The 19,171-nt window shown below is 40.1% G+C and overlaps 1 protein-coding gene across 13 annotated transcripts in view; it reads left to right on the forward strand.

Moving 5' to 3' along the window:
- The window catches only part of CADPS (calcium dependent secretion activator), a 367,289-nt gene that overhangs the window by 226,253 nt on the left and 121,865 nt on the right, over positions 1-19,171 (forward strand). For all 13 annotated transcript variants that reach the window (XM_065408642.1, XM_065408643.1, XM_065408648.1 and 10 more), the window contains exons 9-11: positions 1,591-1,657; positions 12,741-12,849; positions 14,429-14,641. In XM_065408642.1, coding sequence (XP_065264714.1) covers positions 1,591-1,657; positions 12,741-12,849; positions 14,429-14,641 — 389 coding nt within the window. The remainder of the gene's footprint in view (positions 1-1,590; positions 1,658-12,740; positions 12,850-14,428; positions 14,642-19,171) is intronic.

Consider the following 19,171-nt stretch of genomic DNA (forward strand, 5'->3'; position numbering starts at 1 on the left):
GGCTCTATGTTTTTGTAACATAAACCAAGACCCCACTACCCAGGTTAGCCTATTATGTGGAATTGTGTGTGTATCACGATGGAAGCCTATACATTCGCAAAGAATATGTATTCATACGGGATCGCTTTGGACAAACAGGACAACCAGCATAACAGAAAATTACTGTCTTTGTATTTATTGGTGCAGAAAAAAGGCAAAGGGATCAGATATCTTGAGAGAAACATGTTGATACAGTACACCACAGTCCCATTGAATAAAACCAGTTAACCGCACTGGATGATGTCTTTGTGTTTATTATTATTATTACTACTACTACTATTATTTTTGCCAGTGTCTTTATTATGGATTGCAGTGGCAGTTACAGCAGGTGCTTTATCACAGAGATTACGCACAAAATTAGTTTTAAAAGCCCAAATTCTTCCTTTATAGGGGTGATGAATTCACTTCCTTATTAGAGAGAGTTCATTTCATCTGAATTATGGTAACCAGGTAGATGCCTAGAAATTTGCCTTAAGTTTATCAACCAGGTTATTTAGTTGAGTCAGTCCGAATTCTACAGTCCCAGTTTTCATGTTTTGAGTAACCCTTATGTTTGACAGCTCCCCTCAACAAAATGGGTTAGTGAAGGCTAGAAAGTAATGCTAAATGTTTCCAAGATTTTCCACTGCAAATATCATCTGTTCCCACTTGACTGTATGGTAGCTGTTCTGTAAAGTTAAAGGACTCCTATAGTCAGTAACTCCAAAAATGTCCTTTCCTAATTCACATGGCCCACTTCTCTGAGTTATACAGCTCTTATAGCAGATCAGATGACGTATGCTCCTTACACTCATCCTTACTATTTATTTTTTCCTTTTAAAGAAAAAAAAGGGGAGAAAATAATGCTGAATAAATACATTTTGCCTTTTTAAAATGTGGCCATAAAAATAGGCAGTAATAGGAAATTCTCTGAATAAATCATCCCCAAAGAGCTGATAGCATGAATCCCTGAAGGTTGGTTTCTGGAATTGCCTGCCTGTGTTAGTTCTGGATCCTACTAGGTCATCAATATTCCTCTGAAACTTGATCACAGTGGGCCTGATTCTGCTGTCACTTAAGGCCCAGTCCAACACTCACTGAAGTCTAGGGAAGGACTTCCATTGTCTCCTACAAATTTTGGATCAAGCCCTTTATCATGTTTTACTCCTGATTTACACCAGAGTAAGCAAGAGAAGAATCAGCCCCTTCATGTTTGAGAGTTAGCAAATAATGAAATGATGGCAATTACTGTACATAACACACATTTTCCTGCTTACATTTTACCAGTTCTCCATCTAAGAGATTTATAGCACATTGGCGATTGTGTAAATGTTCTCTGACATTAATAATGAGTCTATAATAGCTTTTTATGTTGCTATCTTTACAGCTTATTTTGACAGTAGAAATCACAAACGTGTTCTTTGCTAACTGTGCATAGTTTGGGACCCTTGTAATTCTTCCTGGTTTTGTGTTGACTTCCTTGTTGAGCTGTGGAGCAATGACACTACAAAGCAATAGGAGAATAAGCAGTATGTGTATACTGAATTCAGCTATTCTGTATTTTTTCCCTAGATACTTATGGGCCATTGGTAAAAACGTTTGGAAGAGATGGAAGAAAAGGTTCTTTGTGCTGGTCCAGGTAACATTTCAGCTAAAAATTAGTGTTAAATTTAAGACTGATCGGTGGATTTAAGTTTGTTTTCATAATAATTTGAATTTTAACACTAATTGGTGGTATTGTTAAATCTGTTCTCATAATAATCTGAAATTTTTATAAAACATTTTCTATCATTTGGGCAGCCGTGGGGTTCTCAAAGGTTCCGAAGGAAAATAGCCTCTTGAAGACACGTCCGCTTGCAACCTCCAAATCCAAATCCATAGCATTCCTGCAGCTACCGTGGTGCTTGGTAACATGAGGAAGTAATATTAGGGCAGGATAAGATACTGAAATAAGAGGAAATAAATTCACTCTACTGTGATTTGTGCTGTTGGGTGCAGAGATTCTCCATTTTGTACCTGTGGGATAAAATTCTGGCTCCTCTGAAGTCAACGGAAACTTTGCCATTGTCAGCCATGGGGCCCACATTTCACCCAGGTGTTTATCTCCTCTCCCTGCGTTTGAGCCATCACAGTTATCAGTACTGAGCATCCTCTCATTCAGCCCTTACTGGTCACTGTGCAATGTCTTTCTTTCTTCCTATACTTTTTGTTTTTTTACCCCTCCACTTTTACTGTCATCTGTAAGTTCCGTCATGGTTGAGTTTCGTTCAAAGAAACCAAAAAAACAAAAACAAACCAGGCAGAAAGCAGGCGCCACCCTGCAGAGACTTGTTTGGGTTTTTTGTTAAGTGAGTTGGTCCAGAAAGTACCCTGTAAACTCTAGAAAAGTCTTGGTCTGGGCAACAGCTGGGTAGGAAGGGTGTCTTCTTGGAGTGTTTGATCCTTCACCACTGTCAGAGAAGCAGTTCCATTGACCATCTGGAAATGCTGTATAAACCAGCCGTGGTCTGTCAGTCACCGCTTCGGGACTCTATCCACTCTGGCTAGACAAAGCAGCTGGAAACCTAGCAGATCCAGCTCCACTGATGATGCCCCCAGTGGAGAGGACATGTCTAATAAAAATGAAGTGTGACCAGGGTGGATTTGGGGTGTAGCCATGTCCATGTGTTGCCTTTGGAGCTGTCGTCAGGTGTAAGGACAGCCCTGAAGTGAACCACTAAGGTAGAAAAAAGCCATCCTGGGCAATGGTCCTGTGCTGAGAACAGCTTGGCTAGACCAGAGAATCCATGCCAGAGAGAGAGAGAGACAGAGAGAGAATATAAGGCCTGATTCTGATTTCATTTACACCAGTGCAGATCAGGAGTAATCAAGTTAATGGGTGTAATCTTGCTCCCATTGAAGTCAATGGCAAACTTTCAGTAGGGTTAGGATTGCACTCCATGTGTGAAACTGTTGGATTTGATTCTCATTTTGCACAAAGTTTCAAATTTCAGTCTGAATTCCATTGCCTTTGCGGCTTGACTTAACACTCGTTAAGGAGGGGACAATGGATTACAACTTCCATGTCATACAGCTCACTCTTTATGTGTATAAATCTTAATTTATAAAGAGGTCATTCTGCTTTGGTACTATTCAATATTTTCATTAGTAACTTGGATAATGGAGTGAAGAGTATGCTCATCAAATTTGCGGACCAAGCTGGGAGGGGTTGCAAGCATTCTGGTGGAAAAGAGTAGAATTCAAAATGACCTTAACAAATTGGAGAAATGTTCTGAATTCAACAAGATGAAATTCAGTAACGATAAAAGGGCAAAGTACTTCACATAAGAAGGAAAAATCAAATGCACAACTACAAAATGGTGAATAACTGACTAGGTGGTATTATTGCTGAAAAGGATCTGGGGGTTGTAGTGGATCAAAAATTGAATGAGTCAACAATGTGACGCAGTTGCAAAGCAGGATAATATAATTCTGGGGTGTGTTAACAGGAGTGTCGTATGTAAAACACGGGTGATAAAAGTCCTGCTCTACTCAGCACCGGTGAGGCCGCAGCTGAAGTACAGTGTCCAGTTCTGGGCCCACACTTTAGGAACAATGTGGACATATTGGAGAGAGTCCAGAGAAGAGCAACAAAAGTGATAAAAGGTTTAGAAAACCTGACCTCTGAGGGGAGGTTAAAAAACCGGACATGTTTAGTCTTGAAAAAAGAAGGGGGAACCTGATAACAGTCTTCAAATATGTTAAGGGCTGTTAAGAAGAGGATGGTGGTCAGTTGTTCTCCATGTCCACTGAAGGTAGGACAAGAAGTAGTGGTCTCAATGTACAACAAGGGAGATTTAGGAAACACTTCCTAATTCTAAGTTCTGGAATAGGCTTCTGAGGGAGGTTGTGGAATCGCTGTCACCGGAGGTTTTTAAGAACAAGTTTGGCGAAACACCTGATTCTGCCTCAGCACAAAGGGCTGGACTTGATGACTTTTCGAGATCCCGTCCAGCCCTACATTGATATGATTCTATGGCACATTGTTAAAAATGCCAGTTTACACCACAGCCAGTGGAACTGCACCAGTGTTAAACCAGCAGTGAGAGGATTGCTTAGCATTGTCACTGTAGACAAAGCGCAATTGGTTTCGATGGTAATTGGGAGCCCTTGGTATCTTGTAGGAGGCACTCAGCTTGTCACAGGCCTAGGCTCTCGGAAACTAAACCTTAAACTGTTTCAGGCTTAATTACTGATAAAGGAAACTACTATGTCAAGGCATTTGGGGAGAGAACAAAGCATTATTAATGACCCTTTATGTGCAGAAGACACAGAAACACATGCATAGATAATCTGATGCTAAATATTTTAGGGTGCTATTTTCTTTATTATATTCTGTGTCTGAATTAATAACCATATGGCAATATAATTGGCAATGAAACAATTGGATTATCCTTTAGCATTGAATTATAGTTATCAATACAAACTTTGTCTCTTCTTTTCTTGTGCACTGGAATTCTCCAAACCAGAAGCCTTACTCAGAGAAGTAGCTCTTAATCCAGGGACTCTCTCTCCTTCATTGCAAGGTCCTCTGGGGAGGTTCCTTTGGCATTGCTTGGAAAGCAAGGTCTGGGCATAACTAGAAATAAATAAATGAAGAATAATTGTGAATAAGCGTTTGCAGGGTTGAACCCTAATCTCCCCATCTAATGAGAAAAGCCAATCCCATTTGTCTCACACAGAGTCCTTATTCTGATCCTTTCCACATCATTATAATTATTTGTATAGGTTTGGATTTTGTGCATTCCTTAGCATGAGTCTCACTACTAATCACATATGCGGGCATCCCATATGTGAGAGCATGGTGTTAAACACATGAAGCCAGGCCACATTTTCGAATGATACTAGGTATTCTTCAAATGGTGTGACTAAGATCATCATTTGGCCTAGTGGGACAGTTCGCTTGAGTAAAGCAAGCAGGATTTAGCCGCTGAGAAAATTGCACTTCTATAGTCTGCCTCAGAAATTCCAGCTGCCGTAACAACTGCTGTTATGTCACTTTGTTAATGTGAAATGTTCTGCTGTATGTCAAATATAAACAACAAATGCACTCTGTCCTGTCCCTTAGATGTAGCTCAGGCCCATTGAACTTGTCAGCAGGCAATAAAGATTGAATAAAAATATTTTGATCTCCGTATGTTTGTCATTTGCTTTTCATGGGATGCTAAGGATGGCTGCTGGTATTAACACTGACTGGAAGCAAAGGCACTGGTGCCTGTAATTCACTGGATTCTGCTAAATGTACTGAGCGTGATAATGGTTAATTATATAGAGAATGAAGGATGGGAAGCGGTGACGCATGAGGCTAGACACCTGTGGTGGAGTTCTGCAGAGTCTCCAGAACCAAGAGATGGAATTCGAAACACACCCGTGTCTTATGGTACAACATCTAGATAGGATGGGTCTTATGTACCATATATATGTTGGGGGAGAGGGAGAGGTGTCCTGTCTTCCCTGTCTTCCCGGTTATAGTTAGCCATGTGGGGAGGATTAGACTTTATATTTGAGTTTATGTCTGTGGGTTGTAATGGTAATGTTTCTGAAGGACTCCAAAAGCAGGATAGGGGAGCTTTTAGGCAGTGGTCCTGCCGTTGGATCAGCATGGGTGCAAGGAGCAGCCTGTTTGGCTGCAACTACCATGCCCAGTTGTGGCATTTTTGAATTTTATATAAATCTGAACGAATCAATAAACGTGGTTGCCTTCTCTTCTTCTGTCCTCTCCCTTTCCTCCCCCCCGCTTTGCTCCTTCTTTTGCTTCTCCTCTCTCCTCCGTTCAAGTCCAGTGTATGCTCCCAGTACAGCTTCAGCCCCACCATAAGTAATTTTTGCTGTGGGGTCTGAGAGCAGTTAAGTTATTTCCCTCTCCATTTGGAGGGGAGAGCAAATCCTAGGCATGTCATCACAGGAGAAATTCACAGGGGTGATATTGCTGCCATGTATTAGCCCTTTGTTCAGACGGGGGTCGGGTGTTTCATAGATTGCAAGTATTTATTAGAGTACTTGATGCACATCTGGTATGTTTTATATGGGATAAAAAGTGGCTTCCATTCGAGTAATGGGATATTGCACAAGAAGCCAGAAGGAGATGCTTTCCAGGAGGCAAGTCCACTTTTAGTTGTCTTCAGTGTGAAAGTGCAGTTATGATTTTACTCACATTTAAAAATGTGAGAGGAGAGTAATAATTCATTTATAGTTTGGCTAAAACAATCATTTTCAATTTTTACTGGGGCTCTCTGTGTATAAGTGCTCAGATATTACAGTGATGAGGGCTATGAAAGTACCTAAATGGATGGATAGATAAATGATTAGCTGGTGTGTAGAGGAGCAATGGTTCCTTTGCTCAATTTCTATGTTTTGTCTATTGTGCTCGCTAATATACACTCCCCTTCTGCATGCAGGTGTGTGTCACTACGTGTCTCACAAAACAGTCTCCTGTACTTGCTCTGCTAACACACCACCGTGTATTAGAGGACAGGATTGAATCCAATAGATACAATTTTCTCTTGAGTGTGTCGCCCACCTCCCTTATAGCATGTGCCACCCTTTGAGATGAGCAGCAGAAGAGCAGAATACTGATTAGATGTAAATTACATGGCAGAGACTCGTTACTTGCCTCATTTTAAATTCCAAGATATGCAGTGTGAAAATGATGGCAGAATATGGCCCTAAGGTTGGATGGAAACAACCTCGCAAGTGAGGAAACTGCTTGGTAAAGTCAATCCTAATGCCAGTGGCTGTGGTAAGCAGTGAAATCTTTTAGATCAAAGTTTTACCATGACTGGTTGAAAAAGGTAGTGCACATTCATCCGAGTATATATGAGCCCATCACTGACTTTATAAATGTCTCCTAACTGGCTGCTTCAGCTAAATGTACTCAGCATGCGAATTTCAACCAGCTGGCTGTTGTGGTCCTTGAGAGGCAATATAACATGCTAAGAGCATGCAGAGCTGGAATTCGTGTATAGCATACAGCAATGCACTGCAGGACATAATGAAATGAACAGGAGTTAATACTCATGTTGGTTTTGTTGGCTACAATAGAAAATTCACAATTGATTGTAATTCTTAAGGGCAAGAGAATTAATTACTTTGAGATTTCAGACTGAATCTATTTTTGTCATGTCATCTTCGCGATAACCCCGTTTTGATTCTCTGGCAGCATGTGGGAAGTAACACTTTACAGTACCTGGATGACATGTCTGCCGTGTAGCTTGAAGCAATTTTCAACTGATTGTGTCTGATGATGTTTGTAGAACATTTTGGAACCAGATCAACTTGCTGTAGATTAAAAACAGTTGCCGTGTCTGTGCCTGGATCTATAGTTCTAGTGACAGACTCTCTAAACTCACTATAATTTAGACTAACAGTGACAGCTCCTGCTTTCAGCAAAACTCAGTTGATTCTGGGTAAGATAAGATGAAATGAGCATTTGGCAATGCCCAATAACTAACAGTACTTAAAAATAATTCCATAAAAACAGAATACTTTAAACAGACATGCTGGCTCATCACGGTAGAATTCTGACAGTAAGGGCCCAAATACGCAGCTCTTACTTGTGTAGATTGGTGTAAGTGGCACTACTTGCATAGATTTCCTGGATTCAAATCTGCCCTTGGGAACACATTCTCACAACTCCCGTGAAAAAGTTAATGTGCTTGTTATGTGTGGTAGGTACGATTGCTACCTTTAAACATTTAGAAATTGAATGTAAAGAGTAATTTATTGATATCTGACATTTTGTTCTGGTCTGTAGTGTTTTTTAGGTTAAGATAGAGTGCCCATTACGTTCATTTATGTCAATAAAGTGCTTGGAAGTCAATATATCTATCTGGAACCAGAGGACTAAAGTCTTCTGTCACTGTAGAAAACTGTACTGCAGCCAGAAGTATTTTAGTACAGTTTCTCTCCTCTTGAAGAAAATATTTGTTGTTAATATAGAAATGGTCCATTTAGGAATTCCTCATTGTCCCTTCAGTAGTGAGGAACCAGGATGAAACTGAATAAGCTGTGTTGTACTCAAAGTGAGGTACAGAAATGAACAAGTATGTACAAAGTTCTAGGAAAAGTGGTGTCAGACAGAATTGGTGTATTTGATTGTTAAGGAGCAATTAAAAACAGTACTCATGAATATACATCCATCCCATTTATTAATTATTAGAAATATACACCTGGTGAAGGAATACAGTGAAACGAATAAGTAAAATCTAATTTGCCAATCTAAAATCAATGACCCTTGTCATTTCTCTCCTGTTTTCTCTGTTTTCCCTTTTCTTGTTCTCTTTGTCCCTTTCTCTCTCTCACCTTTTGTTCTTCTTCCTTTCTTGTCTGTTTCTTACTAAAAGGAATATTCCTCTCCATGTTCTGTCTCCCTTTCATCCCCCTCCCTGTCTGTTCCTTTCCCTCTTTTCCCCGCTTGTACCCCTCAACTTTGGCTCTGTGTGAACCTTGCAGGCTGTCAAGTGAATCTTGTGCGTTAGTCGTTCCTCCTGGCAGGCACTCACAAACCTCCATACAGAGTAGACCACTGGTAAACTCAGACAGGTTAGGGGCTGATGTAGACAAGGTGCAATCTCCATCCAATTCTGCAGTGCTATCCAATGGAGAAGAAATCTGTGGTTACACAACAGGCAACGTGGATTCTCTTCTCCCACCCAGACATCCCAAAGAAAAAACGCTGCATCCAGACATCTCCGTGGGTTTAAAAATTTCAATTCCTGCAGAGGGCCCAGTCTGACCCTCTGAAATGAACCTGGAATATAAATCTCCCAGTAAGCAAATTTGTAGAGAATCGTTCTTAGACTGAGTGTGATGATCCCATCCCTCATGGAATAGAAAGATTTGCATTTTATCACTAGATGTGGTGTCAGCTTGTTTCTGAACCCAGGGGTAAATACTTCAGGGCCAGCACTTGTGCTTAGACAGCTCCTTTTGTGTCTCAATCCTTCGTCTCATCTACCTGAGCTGTTTTAAATGTGAATATTCTGTACTGCTCCTGCACAGTTAATACTTTTCGTGACTAGCAATGACAGCATATTACTGTCTCATCTGATACCAATGAGACCTTGACATGCCACCTTCCAAGAACCTTAAAATAAGAGTGTCTAGCGTATTCGTACTGAGTTTGGCCTCGTTGGGAGCTTTATGGAAGTTCCATGATTATGTTCTTAGAAGCCTATTCTCCTCCCCATGGTATCAGAGAGGATTTCTGCAGTAACTCCCAGGAGTGCTAATGGAAAAGAGCAAAGCAACTCTACATCTACACACAGGAGTTGCACTGGTTTAACTAAGGTTGGATACTGCACTAATTGAGCTTAAACGTCTTTGACTTTGAGTGTAGACAATCTTATGCTGGTTTGAACATGGCTTATATCTGTGTAGCTTATATCTGTTAAATAATACAATGGGGCAAGCTACACCAATTTAAACTCAGTTTAAACCCATGGAAGAGTGTCTACACAGAAAGCTGAAGTGGTTTAAGCTTACTTGATACAGCATCACACCTTTAGCTAAACCTGCGTAACTTTCTGTGTGGAGCAGACCTCGGTGAGATTTCATGAAAATGCATTTACTTGCAATACTGTAAAACTTTATTACACAGTTCCACATTGGGCTGTCCTCTGAACTCTCTACTTCTGAATATTGTCTTGCCTTTAAAAGCGCTTTATAGTTCCGGTGCTACTTAAAGGTATGTCTGCACTGCAGTTGGAGAGGTGATTGCATGTAGACATGCGCCCAAGCTAGCTTTAATCTAGTCAATGCAGTACCAATTGCAATGAAGGCACAGCGTCATGGGCTTGAGCGCAGGCTGCACAAGCCCATCCAAGATCCTGGGGACTTGGGTAGCTAACCTGTGCTGAAGTCCATCACGCTTCACTGCTATTGGTGCTCCCTCTAGCTATTCTAAAGCTAGCTCGGGTGTGTCTGTACGTGCTGCAATCACACCTCCAACTGCCGTGTAGACAAACTTTAGGTCTCGGACCTCATCTCTTTCTATGGTATCGCCCCTCTTGTTCCCTGTATTCTCTTTCAACCCTTTTACTTGGACACCAATTACTGCACACCAGGAAACATCCATCAGCTCCCTCAAAGCGACTTTTAAAAACTACTTATTCCATGAAGCTTTCCAGTCATTCTGTTTGTTTTTACTTTGCATTGTACTTACTCGTGCCTTTAGACAGTAAACTTTTCAAGGGAGGGACTTATTTCTTGGCACCCTTCGTCTATTGCATAGCCCTTTGCTCACTTACAGTGCTATATAAATCATATTTTAAACTTGTCCAGAGGACAGTGGCTTTTGGACACTTCTGTTTTCATTTGACTCATCTTACTTTTCCTGTCATATGACATGTAACCTCTCTCTCTGATGTAAATTAACCCTATGGTAAGTGCTCAAAATCCTGTTATACCACCAATATAAATCATTAGCTACATTAAAGATCAAAAAAACAAATAGGAGATGAATGAAAACCTGTAGACTAAGATTTGGGCTTGAATTTTTAAAAAATCTATTTCCATTACAGTACCATAACATGGGGAAATATTTTTTTGGTTATGTCAGGCTGAGAAAAGGAAGGTTATTGGAGTTCAGAGGTAATAAAAAAAACCCCTTAGTCTTACCAAAATAATATATGTAACAACAGTGCAATTACATGTTTTAATACTTCATGAACTCTATTCTTGGTAAGTAGAATGTTCCAAGCCACAGATGGAGCTCTAACAAGCAAGTTTCCTTGGATCAGTAGAATGAGAGTAGTGGTATTAGTTGTATAATATTGTAAAATTAGAAATACTGACTAAAGTGTGAATATATGTGTGTAAAATATGTGTGTGTACATAGTTGATTTGGCTGGTTTCTTATTGGGAATGAAGAATATTTTCTGTGTCCAATAACTCTGTGATGCAATATATGCATAGTAAAGAGAGTCTGAAAATCAGCACCCACTTTCTGGGTTAGAGAAGTTATTCTGAACTAGAAAAGCGTTGTTGTATGTTGCTATAACTGTTGCAGGAAATAAACACAAGTTGTATCACTAGAGGTTGATGTTAGATTAAAATTGAATCACTCCAAAATTAATTTTTTCTTGACATCCCTAATTTCAGAAGGTAACTACTTGTAGAGTAATACAATTCTCATTATTTTCATGAAGTAATTGAGAGCCACCAATAGTAAATAATCACTAATAAATTTAGCAGTTTGTCCAGCAGGTGGCAGCAATATACTACATGTAAAGTACAACTGATTGAAAAATAAATTCAAGAGTGCTCTAAATTCTGTGTTTGTAGGCACTAAGCTTAATTTTAAATGTATTATTGTTTTTACAGTCTTTTTAATTATTGAATAGCTAGGAAGGTTGAGTACATAATTTCAATCAAAGTTCATGCGAAATGCTTATGTCTAGTATGCATCTGAAAACAATATCTGTTGGTTGTTGCTCAGTATTCTTACTGGTGGTAGTAAGCAATGAACTTAACAGGTCACTAGTATCTGTCTTTTAATCTTATTCCCACAAATGTGCGGGCTGTAGATTTTTAAGAGCCGTTCCTGAGAATAAGTTGCCATAATGAAAAAATTCTTATGAGTGCATGACAGTATTTAACACAAACCAGTAGAGGGCAGCAGTGTATCGAGCAGTGATTGAGCAGTGATCTAATCTGCTTGCAAGTAGTTTCATGTCTATAGCTTTAAATAAATAGCATTTTATGAGCGATAGATGCCACACAAATATATGCTGCATGTATATTTATACTAGAGCAATGTCTCTGTAGTTTGGAGGCAAATCTCTGAGCTGCTTGGCTGCCATGGAGAGCGAACACTTGCACACAGACTGTCTTTCAAGATGTTTCCGCACTTCCAAAAAATGACGAACACGATCCATTAATATAAGAGTTTTAAGGAACCACATGAAGTCAAAGTTTCATCCAGAGGTCAACAAAATGTCTAAATTCATAAAATTATGTAAGGAATCCAGGCTCTGACACAACCTTAACAAAGTCATTTGAAATCATTTGACAGTAAATTTCCCTGTAAGTTCCTAGCCTAAAGCACGGAGAATCCTTTGCTTTCTAACAGTCTTCTTTCAGACATTCCAGATTTTAAAATGCTAAGTACAAGTTGGGTCTTGATGCAGCCTGATGGCCTCCTAAAGGCAATTTGAGAGCTGACAGAGATCCCGGAAGCTGAAAAGGCTTCCATCAAGAACTTGACATTGAATGTATCGTGTCATACAGATGGTAACTCAGAGGAGTGAGAGCTGCCATTTACAGCACTGATGACAATAACTGCAGAGATCAGTGGGATTTTAAGATTGCTTTAATATGACTGGCACCTAGCAATTTAGCTCACATTGTTTGTGACAGGGTGTCACTCTGGCACTTGTCTGAGATGAATGATAGAGTTTTTAAAGCATGTAGCTTCCTCTTTTAGGGAAATAAAAAAACATATGTATCAATGCAGAGAATTAGGAATCAGCTGTAAAAGAATGTGTAAGAAAATGTTTTGCTAAGCATGTTAAAGTCATAGTCTGGCAACGATCAATAAGAAAATAAAATCTCCTTCTTGATCAGTAAATGAGGATATGCCCTGTGCAAAACTCCAGTTATTGAACATCATTTGTAAGCATTTACACTTTGAATCTCCCTGTTGTGGTAGCGTGGTGCCATCTTAGCTTTGTGGTTTTCTTCAGGTTAGTCAATATACGTTTGCTATGTGCAGTTACCGGGAGAAAAAAGCTGAGCCTCAAGAACTACTGCAACTTGACGGATACACAGTGGACTACACTGACCCCCAGCCAGGTATGAGGAATGGTGACAGGTTTTTGCGAAGAGATAAAGCTTGTCACATTAATGAAACTGCCAAATCAGATCCTTTTTTGTCTGTCTTTGTAGCTAAGCCGTGACTGGTTGTCTTATACATATGTTTGTGTTTATACTGATCGTTATCTATTCAAAACTTGAAAACCACACAGCCTCTAAGTTGCTTTGGGGAAACCAGCTGAAGATGAAATATTATCAAATGTCTTTCTTCATGGCACAGAGGCTGGCATTTTCACAGGAACCTAAGGGGGTTAGGTACTCCCAGTAAAACCAGTAGGAACTGAGTTTCTAACTGAGCTAGTCACCTTTGAAAATCCCAGCCTAAGCCTTCAAGTTATTCTCCACTGACACACACGCACACCCCTCCTATGCCAACCAATGTACCTGTTTTCATCATAAAAAAATAATACTTACAAGACCAGTGTCATTTTCACTGATCTGGCTTTTCCAGGACCTTTCCTGTACCTGTTTCTATACACAATAGTCTACTTCCTGATCCCTTTTCTCATGCTGAGTAGCACCACACCTTACTGATTTCAATGGGACCACTTGTCAAGGACAGTGCTACTCATCATCGGGCTCTGGTTCTCTGTGCTGAGTTGTGGCACTGCATTCCAATCTGAGCAGATGGGATATGCTACTTTGGGCTGTTGGGAGCTCAGCTGTTCTTCAAAGATGACCAGCTCAGCTTTGTGAAGAACTAGGAAGGACCGCACCACTCCACTCTGAAATCATGGCCACAGCGGTGTCAGTGGTAAAACTCCCATTGGCTTCAGTGGGGCTGGGATTGTACAGATTGAGATTACTGTAGACAGAGGAATGCATGTGTTCGTCCCTCTTAAATGGACTTCAGCAAGTAGCCAGAAAACAGCTGCTAAGGATCTGATTCTCTTACTCCAGGTTTACACTGTTGTAACTGAGGTCAGAATCTGGCCCCAAATCAGGGAGCGAGAAAGAAACAAACATGCACCCTCTGGAAAAGAGAAATGCATGAAGCCCTGTCCCCACCCCGAGTCTTGTTTCAACGATGAGAATTGGTCGGGGGTTGTATGAAGGGCACGGCAGATAGCGGGAGTTTTGCTTGAAAAAGGACTACAGCACCAGGCCCAAACACCTGATGTCAAGAGAAGGGCTGGTAAATGTTACATATAACTGACATCTAGCTTCTGTAAAAACAATCTAATGCTCCATTAGACTGTTAAGATCAAACAGTGCGAAAAGTTTCTTAAACCCTTTGACACACATTGTGCTCCCAGCAACACCAACGCAACTTGTTGACTCTAAAGTCAATCGAGTTATTTTGGAGTAACTGAGAGCAGCTGATACACACACACTGATATAGCTATCCTAGGGAGGTGGTGGATTCTCCATCACTGGCGGTCTTTACATCAAGATTGGATGTTACTTTTTAAAAGGAATGTTTTGGCTCAATGGGCTGAAAGCAAGAATCACTGGGTGAAATTCTACACCCTGTGTTATGCAGAATGATCAGTTCTGCTGTTAAGCTCTGCGAATCTCTGTTACCACGTTAAAATGTTTTGTTTTTTTCTCCTGCCAGGTTTGGAGGGTGGCAGAACATTTTTCAATGCAGTGAAAGAAGGAGACACAGTGATTTTCGCAAGCGATGATGAACAGGACCGTATCCTGTGGGTTCAAGCCATGTACCGGGCCACCGGCCAGTCCCACAAACCTGTGCCACCGACCCAAGTTCAAAAGCTTAATGCTAAGGGAGGAAATGTTCCCCAGCTAGATGCCCCAATCTCTCAATTTTGTAAGTAAATAAAGTTCTCCTAGACAGCAGAAGTCTCTGATGGAAAGAGTTTCTGCACTGATGTGAATAAATATTCAGACACAAAATTCCAACTTTTTGAAATATTTTTTTTGTGATTTCTAAGCTGCTCTTACATCAGTGAATTCATAACCAGTTAACCTTGTGTTTTACGCACAATCAAACTCAAGAAACAAATTATGAGGGGAGATTGTAAAATGAGTATCTTAAAGTGCAATACTTGATAGAAGAGAGATTCTGGGAGAAACATTTTCAATAGGGCCAAAGCCCAACCTTCTCTTTTACGGGAATGCTTTTCCCATCCACAAGAAGAAAGTCACAGTGTAGATAACTGACTAACAGGGCATCTTACATATTGGGAGATTTAACCCATATGTCTTGTGCTTATTCAGTAGACCTGTCTGGGGCATGGTGATCTTGGTGCAATCACAAGGATCATATTTTCACCCACCCAAATTCTTTGTCAAAAGGTTCTTCAAAATCCTGTCCTCCTTGCATCCGTTTGTGGGGCAAAACTTTTTTGGTCAGTAGCCATTTTCGTAAGTATCGTAAGCAAGCAGCAAGGAAGAGGGGTGGAGCAAGGAGCCGAATGTGGCTCCCTGATGCTAGGGCTGGTTCAGTGCCAGCTGTGGCATATTTTAGGGCAGCCTCAGAGCTACTGCAAAGTATGTTAGCGGGTAGCATCCTGTAAGGGGCTGCCTGTCGGCACGGTTGCTATAGACCGGCAGCCCTGGGCACAGCCCTTCTCTTCCCAACATAACCCTATACCAGACCTGGCATAAGAGCTGACTATGCCAACCGAGGAGTCTTTTTGGTCTGCGAGAGCAGCACAAAAGGGCCATACTTGGGGAGGGAGTCTGGTCCACGTGTTCGCAGGTCCCCATTCTCAGACACCTTTATCCTTAACAAATATACACTAATCAAAGGCATTTGCAGTAGGCCTTTCCCACCACCTTACAGGAACTGAAGACAGCGAGTACCAAGGGGTATAACTCAGAGCCACACTCTGCCCATGGTCAGGGCCCGCATCCTGTCCTCTGTGACCTCAGCATATGCACCCAAGGGGCTGAATAAGCAGGACTGTACCCATTGTACTGATAGGTAAACTGAGATGGAGAGGTTCAGCGATTTGCCTGTGAGTGAGTGGCAGGGTCAGGAACAGAACACAGGAGTCCTAGCTTCTTCTAACCATTACACAACCCTCCATCAAAGACTTGGGGCATGCCCCTTCATTCTCCTATGCTCTGTATATTCCCGTACACTATCCATACATACAGGTGTAGAAACTCCACAAGTTTGAACTTGCACTTTCCTTCTCATTCTTCCACCGAGGCTGGGTTCTCTCCTCCCTCCTCCCAACTAAAGAAGCCAGGCTCTTAGACCCCTAAACTCATCCTCTGTGATCAATTAGAATAAAGAGCCATCCCTGCAGAGCCCTCTGTTCTTCTCAGGGCCTTGTTCCATCCTCACCAGCCTAAGATCTGAAGCCTTTGGCCTCTACGCTACCACCAAGACTCGTTGGCAGAATGGTTTCCACACCACTTTTGCTGTCGTTGGAGCCCCTTACTGCTAAAGTTGCTAAAAAAAACCTTTTCAAGAGGGTAATTCCAAAGTGCAGAGTTGGGAACCCAGACAAACGCCTGCATATTTCTTCCACAGTATCTAGATTAACGGATCCTCCTACACAAGCGACTAGAGGAAAGCGGAAAACATGCCAGAGCCCAGATTCATCCACGCATTTCAGCTGCTCTCTGCCGATGGCAGCAGTAAGGAGCTAGGCCCAATAGCTTATTTTTTTATGCCTGTATATTAGTGTATGTTCTGTGGACAGAATACCGTGCTCATTTAAAAGATCATTGGGTAGTAAAATACATGCAGCTTAAGTCATAAAAAGCAGAAGCGAGTCCTTCATGCACACATGATGTTTACAGTCAAGTGTTTTGGTTATAGATAGAGATCTGGATTAAATCTTTTAACTTCTAACAAATCAAGTATTGCATTTTAAAAAGGGGGTTGGTTTGCTGGGGGTGGGTTGTTTTATTTGTTGTGTTGCCTGCAGAAAGGTAAGGACTACTGTTAAGCACTTTATTCTTGTGCATTTAACTATATACCTTGCAGATCTTATTTTTTCTTGCTTATTATAGGGTAAAGTTCTTGGCAAACGAAGCACTTGCAAGAAAGTAAATGTTAAAGCAGTGTCTCTATAAGTTGTTTTGTTATTGCTTTCCTGGGCAGAGTAAGCAGCTTAAAGATGGTAGAACTGTTTTCTGTTATACACACACGCACACACACAAATCCAACACCCCAGTCTTGTTATGTAGCTGTCTGTTAAACAGAAACTTGAGAACAACACATTTTGCAGTGGGGAAACTTGGGAGTAATGCTGAATTCATTTGGTTCCCACATAATTTGACTTAGCAAATATAAACTTTATGCATTACTCAACTTGTCTTCTAACTGGCTAGCAACACTTGACTTTGAAATAAACAAACAGCTCTAAGCAAGGGTGGAGTGTATTTTTTGTGCAATTTAAATACTGGAAAAAAATAGATCCTGCTATTCATTAATTTGTGTATGACTCTACAATCCCTTTTACGTGGGTGAAACAGCACCTGTTAGACTGAGAATTTCTGCCTTTTTATTGTTGTTTTGCTACAATTTAAAAGAAAAAAATACACTAACACAAAGCTATACTTTTTCTCAAATATTTGCATTTATAAGAGAAAAATCCCAAAGCCATGCTTGTTTACTGTTGAAATGATGTACAGTACTGTAGTTAATAATGCTGCCAAGATATATTACACCCTTTGGCAATATATTAAGCTTCATAAAAGTGGTCACTTGTATGGGAGCACCAATCTTTGTCCATTCTATGTCAGTAGTACATTAAACCAAAAAAAATCATACTCAGCTTTCATTTTTTGAAAAAAAATTCTTTTAAACGTTAAAGATTGGTCAGTAATTGTTTTACATACCACTTGTGATTATACTTCATTTTTAATGTGTGTTTATATTTAATGGCTGTTAACCACATCATATACCAAGAGTTGGCTGTTTTGAGAATTGTAATTATTTGTTCCACCATAATAAATGGCTAGGTTTATTGAGCTTCATAAGAAATTTTCAGCTGTAAGTGTCGTTGTTGTTTTGGGGGATTTTTTTTAAGTTTTCTTTTTCATTCTTTGCTTGAACCCCCCAAGTACTTTAGCGCTAGGTTAGGGTTCCTGTCTGCTTTCCTGAGCCTTGTTGCTAGTCTTTATGTTATTCTGGTTTGTTCCTTCTTACCCTGCTAACTTCTAGCTGGACTCAAGGGTAAGTGCTTCCCTGTAGCTAGCACAGCTCAGATAATCAGACTAGATTATCTGACATATGCAATGTGCTTATTTTTCACTTAAATCTTTCTCATGTTTAGATTTTGTAGTAAAACTTTCCATGTTATTTTCCTGAATTTAGGTTTGAAATGTAACTTTCCATACTGAAATTAGGATGCATGTGATGTTTGCATAATTGCCTTCTCTCCCTGGCTTTCACATTGGCATCAATTGATCCTCTTAGTAAAGCCAATCATTAACATTTCCTATTTTTCATTCCAAGATGTAAATATTAATTAACATCACAATAAATCTGTAAATAATACCTTTTTTTGTTTCATGGAATTTACATCTAGTTGACTGCTTAATGCCTGAAAACAGATCATTTTGCACTCTATCATTTTTTTCCGTTCCAATTATTAGCATGGTGTAGTGCACCAGCAGTGTGGGGGTAACCATGGACACCTCAAAGAATAGAAAGGTAGGGTAGTAAACCTGAAGAGGCCTAACTGAGCAAGACAAGGTGTACTTCAAAGAAACAAAACCCAAAACAGAAAGACATTCCTTGCACATCCAAGCATGAGTCTTCATGGTTTGACAGTTTCTGATCATGTAAAATCAATAGTGGGTTATTCTGAAAACAAACTGTAGCTCTTTGTTTACTATATATATTTCCAGACAGGAAAGACAATCCACTATGCGTTAAAATAGTTTAGTCACAATAGGGACTCTTCCTATTCCCAAAAACAAATATACTTGAATGTTTAACATGTGGTCTCAAATGTCATTTTTATATCAAAGAAATGCTTTTTTAAGGATAATAAATTAAGAAAATTGCTATAAGAGCTTTTTATCCTCTTTTTGTTATTTTCCTATAAAGATACCTATTTAAACAGAAAGATAATAGTTTAAACTTGTGGAATAAATTTTTTTTCCTCAGTTATTTGTTCAGTCTTAAATAAAATATACACTGTACTAATTCTTTATTCATGTTTAAAACGCTGTTCCTCAAACACATGGTGAGTGCATACTTTACTTAAGAGGGAGTAGAAGCTGTTGGTCATGAGAGCTGGCAAATATGTATTTGGAGTATTCTGAATGCAATTATGAGAAGGAGCAGGTGGTATCTACCCTCCTGAGCATTAAACAATACTCCTTTTTTTTTCTTGCATAAATGTACCCCCAGGTTGCAGGCAGAATT

This window comes from Emys orbicularis, chromosome 7 (assembly GCF_028017835.1).
Source record: "Emys orbicularis isolate rEmyOrb1 chromosome 7, rEmyOrb1.hap1, whole genome shotgun sequence".
NCBI classification, from domain to species: Eukaryota; Metazoa; Chordata; order Testudines; family Emydidae; genus Emys; species Emys orbicularis.